Source organism: Asterias rubens, chromosome 13 (assembly GCF_902459465.1).
Source record: "Asterias rubens chromosome 13, eAstRub1.3, whole genome shotgun sequence".
Lineage (NCBI taxonomy): Eukaryota > Metazoa > Echinodermata > Asteroidea > Forcipulatida > Asteriidae > Asterias > Asterias rubens.
The window spans coordinates 8,424,899-8,435,848 of NC_047074.1; the positions used below are offsets into that span (position 1 = coordinate 8,424,899).

Here is a 10,950-nt window from a genome sequence, read left to right on the forward strand (position 1 = left end):
CCAATTTCGTTCAAATTTCCATAGGTTTGTTATTTCATACATATGTTGAGATACACCAAGTGAGAAGACTGGTCTTTGACAATAACCAAAGGATTTCCAGTGCCTTTAATCAGCAAATCAACACCTATGCATTGACATCAACATGACGCCATCTTAGAGGTTATAATATGATGATCGAAAAAATGGAAACCACACATCTTGAAGCTTAAAGGAACACGTTGCCATGGATCGGACGAGTTGGTCTATAAAAAGCGTTTGTTACCGTTTGTTATAAAATGCATATGGTTAGAAAGGTATTTTTAAAGTGAAACTACAATGATCCACACAAATATTCGTCAAAATTGCGTGGTTTTCCTTTTGCTTTCCGAACTAACACGGTCAACCATTTATGGGGTAAAAGGAAAACCTCACAACTTGGAGACATGCTTGTGTGGATCATTGTATTCTACTTTTAAAACATCTTTCCAATCATATGCATTTTATAACAAACTGTTTTAAACGCTTTTCAAAGACCAACTCGTCCAATCCAAGGCAATGTATTCCTTTAAAGTTTATCTTCCATATTATGATAGTATGTGCAGATAACTTATCTGCGCATACAGAAAAAGTTTTCTCAAACATCCAAAAAACTTGTTGTTTTACCGACTCTTTACCTAGACCAATACTGTTCTGTTTTACAGAGCAATGCAGAGTTTACCAATGAAAATGGCTTAGAGTTTGGATTGTGAAGTAACAGGGCATTTGATTGGCTAGCTGACGATCAGGCATTACACAGTTGGCCCATGATGTGTGTGAACATATCCATGACTTGAAGATACTCATCAGCACCATCACACAGCCGTTTATCGATAATAGCAATACGTTCCGTTATGGCAGACTTCTGAGTGTCAGTCATGTCTTCTCTGTTGACGATGATGTCAAACACCTAACAGCAAGGGGAAAAAGTAATTAAAGGCAGTGGACACTATTGGTAATTACTCAAAATAATTATCATCATAAAACCTTTCTTGAGTGCGAGTAATGGGCAGAGATTGATAGTATAAAACATTGTGAGAAACAGCTCCTTCTGAAGTGACGTAGTTTTCGAGAAATCAGTAATTTTCCACGAATTTGATTTCGAGACAGAGGGTGTTTTTTCTTTCATTATTATCTCGCAACTTAAACGACCAATTGAGCTCAAATTTTCACAGGTTTGTTATTTTATGTATATGTTGAGATACACCAACTGTGAAGACTGGTCTTTGACAATTACCAATAGTGTCCACTGTCTTTAAGGATATTAAGGAGAATGTCATGGCCGAGTGGTTTAGAGCATTGAATTCAGGTTCTGGTGGTTAATTGGAGTGTAGGTTCGAATCCCGGTCGTGACACTTGTGATTTGAGCAAGATGCTTTACTATAATTGCTTCTCCTCACCATGGGGTATAACTGGCCACCTGCGAGGGTGGAGTTTGATATTGTGTATGAAAAAGCCTTTGGAGCACCCCATCAACCCTGGATTGTTTACTCACCAGGGAGCTGAGAAAAATTACAGTAATGTTATTGACCCAATGACCAACCGTCGATTTCACAAAACTCTTCCTAACTTAAGACTAATCTTAGGACATAGGACGAATCCCAACCCTGCACTGTAGCATGCAGACCTTAAGATAAATCCTAAGTTAGGACGAGTTACTTGTCCTAACTCGAGATAAGACGAGTCCTAACTCTTTGTGAAATCGACGGCAGGGCACTAATGTAGAGTGCATTGATCTGGCTATTACAAAATGTGCTATAATATAAGACTTAATTATTTGATGGTGCATGCATGCCGACTTGTTCCAATGTCATGAATGCAAGATGTGTGCGGGGGCAGCGCTAGTGCGGTTTCAACATTTATTTGTTTATGTATTGTACTTTTCAGGGATTGTTTAAAGTAAGGAGGCTTTATTCCAGCATCCGCATCCCAAACTATAGGAGGGCTGTAACAGCCATCACTGATTATCAAGTTCTTCCCAGTACCTATCCTCCAGAGAAATATTTTCCTGCAATTTACTGCTAAACTTTAGCCTTGTCCAAAGCCATAGCGAAGAGCGAAAAATATCTTGTCATGCCACGCAGCTTGGCCTGTCCCAGTCAATTGTATTGGCAGATATAACGGCTGTCACGAAGGTTGTTGCTAAGGACCTTTATACTTCAATGCATGATGATGCATTGAAGTATAAAGACAAAAAGTATAAGACGTAGCCATAAATAACTAAACTTGATATTTTCATGAATGTCTGATCATAGAGAGTAGGTCATTTATATATGGACTATTTTTACCTGATTGACGACTTGTGTCGCTGCAAACCCTTCTTTAAGAAGATCTTGTACTGTTCTCTCCAGCTTTTCATAGGACCCTCCTGAACAGGCCGTCATCAAGTTCCCAATGACCTCATCTGGGACAACCTACACACAAATTTAATAAACAACATATCCAAGAAAACTTGACTTAATTTGTTGCTTTTTAGAGGAGCACATTGTCTACAGATTAAGCGTTTTGTGCGAGTCGCAGCTATAGTATTTCAATTACTCGGTTAATCGTGCTGCCATGACGGCTACAAAATAGTCCAGCTACCTGTTTGGTGAACCAATTGTATCGCTCACGACTACTCATGACACACATAACTTACTTACAAAACACAATCCGACATCAGTGACACATCCTTTCAGCTTGAATTTTAATATTTTGCGCTTGCGGGACACATTGTCACAATGCATCTTGAGAATTAAAAATAAGTCGCGGCTAGTGGCGTAATAAATTTCACCTGTCACCCAGGCCTAGTTGTAACAACTCCGTGTTTTAATCAGTAGGCCCTATGCTCTGATCATCTGGAGACTAGTTCATTGTTCCATTATTTCTTAAAACTCCAAAGTTTAAAATCTTACATACCCCTCCGATTTCATAGATGTCTTGAACGCTGATACTATCATCGGATCTCAGTCTTGCTGCACTCTGCAAGAATGTGATGGCTTTCCTCAAGTCTCCCTCTGACGTGCTAATGATGGCATCTATTGCCTGGAGATGAAAACAATTGATTGTCATCACATAGATAGAGAAACAGTCTTACACCCGTTTCACACAGGCACTCCAGAGTCACGTCAAACCAAATTATCAAATTAAGTGCATGAAAAGTTTGGCGTCTCAAACAGTTAGGAGCAACTGGAGGCACTTGAAGTCGAAAGATCGACTGTTGCAGTCGTTCGGAACAACTCTGGACCGCCTTGGTTTCAGACCTTGACCTTTTCATGAGCCGAGCCAATGTAAATGTTACATTTAAGTTTGCCTGTCTGAAACCAAAATTTATTTGGGTCGACCTACGGTCGCTCTTCTTAATCTATTTGATTCAGTGCGACACTGGAGCACCTGTCTGAACCAGGTGTTACTACCCCATGCCATGGGCCTTTCTCAAGCCTCGGCTTGGACTCCAACTCCGTCTGCCCATGTTCGAACCACCGCTTCCAGCAAAAAAATACATAGGAAATTTATACTCGCTGCGTTTCCACTACCTACACAGTACGTGGAGCCCAAGCCAGAGCCAGCGTTGAAGTTTAAAACAACTCACACCAGAAAGGGGGCCAAAAAGTTGACCAGCTCATTAGCCCAAAACTTTAAAAATAAAATTTGTATCAAAGATTCATAAGTCCAATAAGAACCTTTTCGTATACTTCAATAGCAAAGCAGCACTATGAAATGGAAATCATACAGTAAGCACAAAATCGGCTGTTAAACAGCTCTATAAAATAGGGCCCAGATATAAGGAAGCTGTATAACATTTGGCCCTGGGTTGCCATAAACAGACGGTTTGAAGTTGTGTATTTCCTTACCTCCTCTCCACACCTGGCCCCTTCTTTCCGACAAATCTCCTCCAGTCTTCTCTTCAGAATGTCTTTAGACAGGGGTTTGAAGCGGAACTTGGAGCAACGGGACGTCAAAGGTTCAATGATCCTGCAGTCACAATAAGAATTTAAGATAGCTGACTTTTTTTTTACCAGGATTACTGTCACAGAGGAATTATTTAAATTTAGGGAAGAAGTCATCTATAAAAGATTCATGAAGCCTATTTTATTTTAACAACTATTCTCAATCATTTCACCTACCTACTGACGTAATTGCAGATCAGACAGAATCTTGTGTTCTTGGATTGTTTTTCCATTGTACGACGCAAGGCGGACTGAGTGAGAAAAAAAATAGAGAATAAATATTCTTTGTGTGATCAAAACACCAATACATGTATGTGGATTCCAAAACAAAACATTTCCACACACACACAACCATTAAAATGACAATTGCAGTCAAATGGTGAATTACTGTGAGTATATATAAATTTAACATGGTTTGTGGGTGACTAGTCGATATTAGCTCCCCAAGGTATTGGAAGTTGACAAACTAGTTCCCGAGACGAAGCCGAGGGAACTAGTTTGTCAACTTCCAATACTGAGGGGAGCTCATATCGACTAGTCACCCGAAATAAATCATGTTATTTGTTTTACTATACTTTATACATAATTCAGTTGTTTGGAGCAAGGGAAAATTACGACTGTGAAATAAAATGAACCATATTGTTCATGCGATGAATGTCGCTGAGAGATGTTCGTGCGTTTGTACAACAGTACCACGATCATAAAGCGCATGACAAGTAGAATAGCGCCCGGGGATGACGTCACACAATGGTAATGCGCATGACAAGTAGAATAGCTTCCAGGGAGCTACATTATTACTTGTCATTCGCTGTTACCACTTGAGTAAATACTCACGTGCGCGCTTGGTAATTAGCAAAATTAATACATGGCACGTGATGATGAATGGACCAGCGAGTACTTGACTCTCAGTCATGAATATGTATGAGGTATAGTAATACAAAATATATTTGTTTATATACAGAGCTTTTTTTAATATTTTTTTTTTTATGCAAGACGCCTGACACTCAAGGCCTGAATGCCACTTCAAGGTGTGGGCAATAATTATTTTTTTCCAGAGGCCATTGCCATCTACTCCTAGGGCTGAAACAGGGTTACCCCTTTTACAGTCCATACGAATGTAGGCTTGGGTATCATCAATTCGAAGCCTGGCTGGTAGAGCAGAAAGCACTACCTCCCCAATTTTATGTAGCAAGTGTCACGACCGGCATCCGAACCCACACCCTGCTGATCAAACACCAGTGCTTGAATCCGGTGCTCTTAACCGCTCGGCCATGACACGGCCAACATTAGCATCTTGAAGTCAAGGAGATTTTGTACACAAATCAGGGAGCTATTTAGAATTATATTCAACATAGTTCTGTTGCCAGCAGCGTCATGAACTTGGGTCTAGGCCTGCAATGTAATCTGGAACGGTTAATATAAACGAGAAACCTACCTGAGCAGCATTTGTCATTGAATCGGCTTCATCCAGAATAATAATCTTAAAGGCGGGGCATGGACGTCCGCTGTAAACAACAAATCAAAAAAGTTATTACATTATACACATTTGACGTTCCATGCTGAAATAGTTTTTGTGGATTTTGCAACATTCATATTTCGCTCAAGGAGATACTCAGCACTCAACACATGCACAGTGCAGAGACAAGGTCGATTGTGATTAAACTGTCGTATTTGTTCTCTACTTTTGCAGTTTAAAAAGATAAAACAATTCAAAGCCATTGGACACTTTCGGTAAACAGTGTTGTCCAAAGGCCCACACTTCGTGTTTCACAACTTATATATAAAATAACAAACCTGTGAAAATTTAGGCTCAATCGGTCATCGAAGTTGGGAGAAAATAACGGGAAAACCCACCCTTGTTTGCGCACGTTTAGCCGTGTCATGATGTGTTTAAAATAAATCCGTAATTCTCGATATCGAGAATTTATTATTGTTTTAATGTTTTCTCAAAAAGTAAAGCATTTCATGGAATAATATTTCAAGAGAAGTCGTTCACCATTACCTTCTGTAAACCCTGTAAGTTATTAATATTTTGTAAATCTGTGAACATTTATTTTTGTTTCTGTTCCGAAAGTGTATAATGGCTTTAACAGAAAGGTAATTATGAATGGGAATCAAAGTTAAAGTATGTTGAATGGGTTTCAAACTATTTGTTTTAACACAAAGGGCCTGGGGTGGATTTCACAAAGAGTTAGGACTAGTCTTATCTCGAGTTAGGACCAGTTACTCGTCCTAACTTAGGACTATCTATGCAATATATCCAATGTATATCTCCTAGGACTAGTCCTAAGTTGGGACTAGTCCTAACTCTTTGTGAAATCGACCCCTGGTTCTTTATAAAATTATAACAAACCAGGCCTCAGTGTGTTTAAACATATGATTTAAAACCGAATCACCGCGCTTTAGTTCCCTTGTAACAGACCCCTGAAATGTGGACTTACTCTGGCCTGGTGCCTCCTGCCGTCTGCTGGGCAAATGTCTTGACTTTGTCTCGAATCACTTGGATCCCTCTCTCGTCAGATGCGTTCAACTCCAGCACTCGAGAGCGATACATGTCCCTGAAAATTAGCAGGATTTATATAAAAGTTATGTAAAGGGTTTGAATTTTAATTATAGAAAAGGCCGTTGGAGAAACTCACCCTTATTCACAAACATCAGGCTTCGAGAAATTTACGCTCCAAATCACAATTTTTACTTGCTTGTTCATTGGCTTCATTAAACCAAGTCATAAAGCCAAAACGTGCATTTTCTACGTCTTCTCCTACTCTTTGGAACAAATTCTCCCGCAACATCAAAGACGCACAAAATCTGGATCAATTTAAACGCCTTCTCAAAACTTACTTGTTAAACTCTGACTATAATTCGGTGGTCAAGTTGTCAACCACCAGTTCTTTTCAGAACCAACACTACACAAAAGAAATTTACACATTGTGCTACCACAAACGTCACCTTAAAGGGAAGTTACACTATTGGTAATTGTCAAAGACCAGTCTTCTCACTTGGTGTATCCCAACATATGCATAAAATAACAAACCTGTGAAAATTTGAGCTCATTTGGTCATTGGAGTTGGGACAAAATGATGAAAGACAAAACACCCTTGTTGGACGAATTTGTGTGCTTTGAGATGGGAATAAAAGCTTTCTAGCTAGTAGTCTTTTATTATTTTCGTGAGAAATTACCTCTATTTCAAAAAATCTATGCTACTTCAGAGGGAGCCGTTTCACACAATGTTTTTTATTATCAACAGCTCTCCAATGCTCATAACCAAGTCAGTTTTTAAGTTAATGTTTGTTTTGAGTAATTACCAAACGTGTACCTTCCAACAGGCAAAGTTTCAAATCCTAGCAATGAATGTAAGAAAGCAGTCCGAGAAACCTTACCCGAACAACTCTCTGGATGCAGCTAGGATCGTAGAAGTCTTTCCTGTGCCAGGTGGACCATAGAACAACATATTTGGCAACTTCAGAAATAAAAAAAGAACATTTCTCGGGAATGGTAAAATGACACTTTCTAACTTACTCACTCTTGATTTTGCATGACTAAAAACACAACAAAGTAAATGGAACACAACCAAATAAATAAAATTTTGTATAAAGGTATGATACACACACACAAATTCTTGAAGGGGCACAGCAATTTTCCTTCTTTGTCAATTTGTAATAGAACTTTGAAGAGAGGGCACCACAGCAACATCACGGGGCACCACAGCAAAATCACGGGGCACCACAGCAAAATCACTGGGCACCGCAGCAATTACTTGAAACTGTGACCTCTGGACTTACATGCCAGAGGTCCCAGATTCAAGTCCCACACTGGTAAATTTTTCTTTGATCAACCCAATGTTATTAATTATTTACCAAGTTAATTTCCGTAGGTTTATTACTTTTAACAGCAATGATAATTTGGGGGGAGGCTAATCATTAGAACAGCTGAGAAGCTGAATTGCGAAGGACGTGACTACAACATGTTGGAGCTCCAAGGCATGCAAGAGAGCCTCTAGCAGCCAGTCACAGTGTACCAAATGCCCACAGAGCACAGCCAACGCCTAACATGTTTGATGTTTCAAGAGAAAACCCCGAGTGTCCAGAGAAAAACCCTCATGGCACAGGAGAAAACCAATGCACAACTTTACTCATATTATGGCCTACTTCGAATCAGGGCCACAGTAGTGAGCACTTTACGCACATGCCACCCTTGCCACAATACCTCCATGCACGTTGCTAGTCGAGTTACTGGTTGTTCCTCACACCCACAACAATTGGGGTGACAGGGCTTTTTCTCATGCTGGTCCTTTACTTTGGAATAATCTGCCTCTCAATATCCGTAACATGAGCATCACTTGTGGTGGATACCGGTGCACTATAAGTGTTCTTCTTACTATTATTCTTACCCAACAATGTGTAGTTCAACCTCTTAAGACAAATCATGATATAATTTTTGTCTGGTTACACCCTGAACTTACGTCTGAGCCTTGAATTGACTTTTTGAGCATCGCTACAACTTCCTCTTGATAAGCAACATCATCAACCGTCTTTGGGCGACTAATTGGAGGAAGAAAAAGAAAATATTAAGGTATTTCTGATCATGGGAAATAGACCAAGGTCGTACTTTTTATCAAAGTTCCTGAACCAGTTAATATTTATATACTGACACATGCAAGAAGACTATCCAGTGAGTTGGTCTTGTGTTGGAAGAGCACTTGTGGGATACAAACTGTGCTTGGGCGACATTTAAAATGTTATAAATCACGTTGCGAATTCAATGACAGTAGTAGTCACCAAAGTTTAACAATGATTATTATAGCTCTTCATTCTTAGGGATGTGACGAACAGATTTGATCATCACAGCGTGACTATAAACAATGTGACCTCTGTTTACATTTAAACCGCCCTCTGTTGACAAAACTCTGTCCAAGTCATGTTTCGACGGGCAAAAAGACGTGTATTTTTATTTATTTATTTATTTATTTGTTTCCAGGCAAACAGTACATACAAAGAATAGGCAATAACAAATAAGACTACACAGAGAACAAGCCTGCGGATAACCAAAGTGCAGTCATGGTAAGATTGCAAGCTCTTTTAGCTGGCTGCCAAAACACAAAGGTTTTGCCCGGGCGGCATGCGAGCAAATCATGCTATGGTTTTCGAGTGATGTCAGAGGTCACATTGTCGATACAGTCACGGAATAACTTACTATTTTTCCACCCATGGTATGAGGCGCTCTCTTGTCTTTGTACTCTCACCGCTCCCACCAGCCTTCTCTTTGACTGCAGGCTTTGACGTCCCTCCTCCCTTAAGAAAGGCTTGCATAGTGACTGTGGTTTTTGGTGTGGTTTAGAAGCAGTATCACAAGTCGTATAACACTTAAAGTTAAAGAGTCTTACTCAAAACTACGTAGTTGTCTGATCTGGTAAGAAAAGAGAAAAGATATTTTACTAGTATTACAGGACGTCCTTGTCAGTTTAACCAACACCTTTTTTTGTGGCACTGGCTGAAACTTACATGTAGTGTGATTTAATACATAATATTAATTTTTTGTGTCAAAGAGGATGCTAGGCTAGTACAAGATCTTCCAGTAAAGTTGTGTTATGATACGATCATCCGTCGCCCGTAAAAGATCCACTATCAGGCCCTGAACTTCGCTCTTGAGAGGCACAGCAAAGTTCCTCTGGAAAGGAGGGTAAATTCTATGATGATGGGAAAATTGTAGGATAACATTCCGCATGGGCGCCACCACTTTTTCACTTATTTTTACAAAAAAAGGATATCTCATTGAGGTAAATTAGACACTATTTTATTTCATATCGAATGAAAAAGTGGTGGCGCCATACAGAAACTTTTCCAAATTGTAAAGATTCCTTAATTAAAAATGAGAGGACAAATCACAAATGAGATATTCTTTAATGGAAAAGTTTTGTATGATGGCTCCACCACTTTTTCATTCGATATGAAATAATATAATATCAGTCCGCGCAAAGTGCAGATAAGGCAACGTTGCATTATTGTGCAACCAGTAGCGCAATAAGGCAACTTCCGGTGTAAAAGTAGAAAAATGTAAGCTACGTTGAAAACAAGGTGAAATACTGTCAATGCTACTCAGCTTATGTGGTCTGAGGGTACAATAAAACATCTTCACTGATGTTTTAGGATAGTTGGGCTGGTTGGGGATGGGGTGGGGTGGAGCGTGGAGGCGTTGAGGAGGGTAGGGGTACACGTGAGAATAGCGTCATGTTTAAAGGTTTATTTATTCATTTTTTTAAATTTAAGCTTCATAATTATATTCGGTATTTACTATGAGTTTTTGATTGTAATACATTTCAACTCTCAAATGTTTTACTTTTTTGAGTGAACAAGTGGTGGCAGGATAAGGATAGGGAAATTTGTCCCTCTTTACTTTTGACCAAACATCCATTATAGTTTATACAATATGCCTACATGAACAATGAGCCAATATTACACTTACAGTGATGTGCTTGCTATACTAACGCGCTCTAGTGCTGTGCTCACTTTTGTAAACAGAGGAAGAGAGTAGAGTTGTGTGGTGTGTGTCTCTGAATTGATTCAGATATCAAACAAACACAACAGTTTACGTTTACGTTGATACTCGGCAGAATTCCGAATCCTTAAGTGAGGACGTAAGACCAAGGGTGCTTGATTGTTTATGCAGTGCAGATCAAAACTGAAGAAACTGAAGGTGATGAAGACACACCACTGGAAGTGGAACTCAACTGGTGCTAGACACAAAGTGTGAGTAAAAACTGGGCTGCTGCTTAGGCTTGCTGCAACTCCAGTTTATCAAAACGAGATCACAGAAGTGTGCATTTAGAAGCAGGGGTTGAATATATCAAATAAAAATCCCTTACCTCACTCCACTGCCACTGTAAGTTGTAATCGTCGAAGATAAACCACTGCTTGTCGAAGTCACTGGCCAGTAAGCTTGTATTTCGTAGTTGTACCTCCTCGACCTCTTGCTTGGACATCAAAGCGCGCGCTCCTCACATGTGTG

At 39.6% G+C, this 10,950-nt stretch overlaps 1 protein-coding gene across 1 annotated transcript; it reads right to left on the bottom strand.

Annotated features, from left to right (window-relative positions):
- Positions 1-471: 471 nt before the first annotated feature.
- On the bottom strand, positions 472-10,935 carry LOC117298477 (replication factor C subunit 4-like). The gene is made up of 11 exons (XM_033781754.1): positions 10,808-10,935; positions 9,139-9,351; positions 8,408-8,486; positions 7,326-7,405; positions 6,386-6,502; positions 5,380-5,449; positions 4,122-4,195; positions 3,849-3,969; positions 2,914-3,039; positions 2,304-2,429; positions 472-925 (listed from the first exon to the last, which is right to left on the bottom strand). Exons 2-11 carry the CDS (start codon positions 9,252-9,254, stop codon positions 761-763), a joined length of 1,074 nt encoding a protein of 357 aa, XP_033637645.1. The 5' UTR covers positions 9,255-9,351; positions 10,808-10,935; the 3' UTR covers positions 472-760.
- Between the last annotated feature and the right edge of the window lie 15 nt (positions 10,936-10,950).

What these genes read in the sequence shown, in the direction of transcription:
- LOC117298477 (XM_033781754.1), bottom strand. Translation starts at nt 9,254, where the DNA reads ATGCAAGCCTTTCTTAAGGGAGGAGGGACGTCAAAGCCTGCAGTCAAA. An exon ending in GCAGGAGGCACCAGGCCAGA is followed by an intron (nt 5,450 to 6,385) that starts GTAAGTCCACAT and finishes TGTTGTTTACAG; the next exon opens with CGGACGTCCATGCCCCGCCT. An exon ending in GGGCCAGGTGTGGAGAGGAG is followed by an intron (nt 3,040 to 3,848) that starts GTAAGGAAATAC and finishes TTTCATCTCCAG; the next exon opens with GCAATAGATGCCATCATTAG.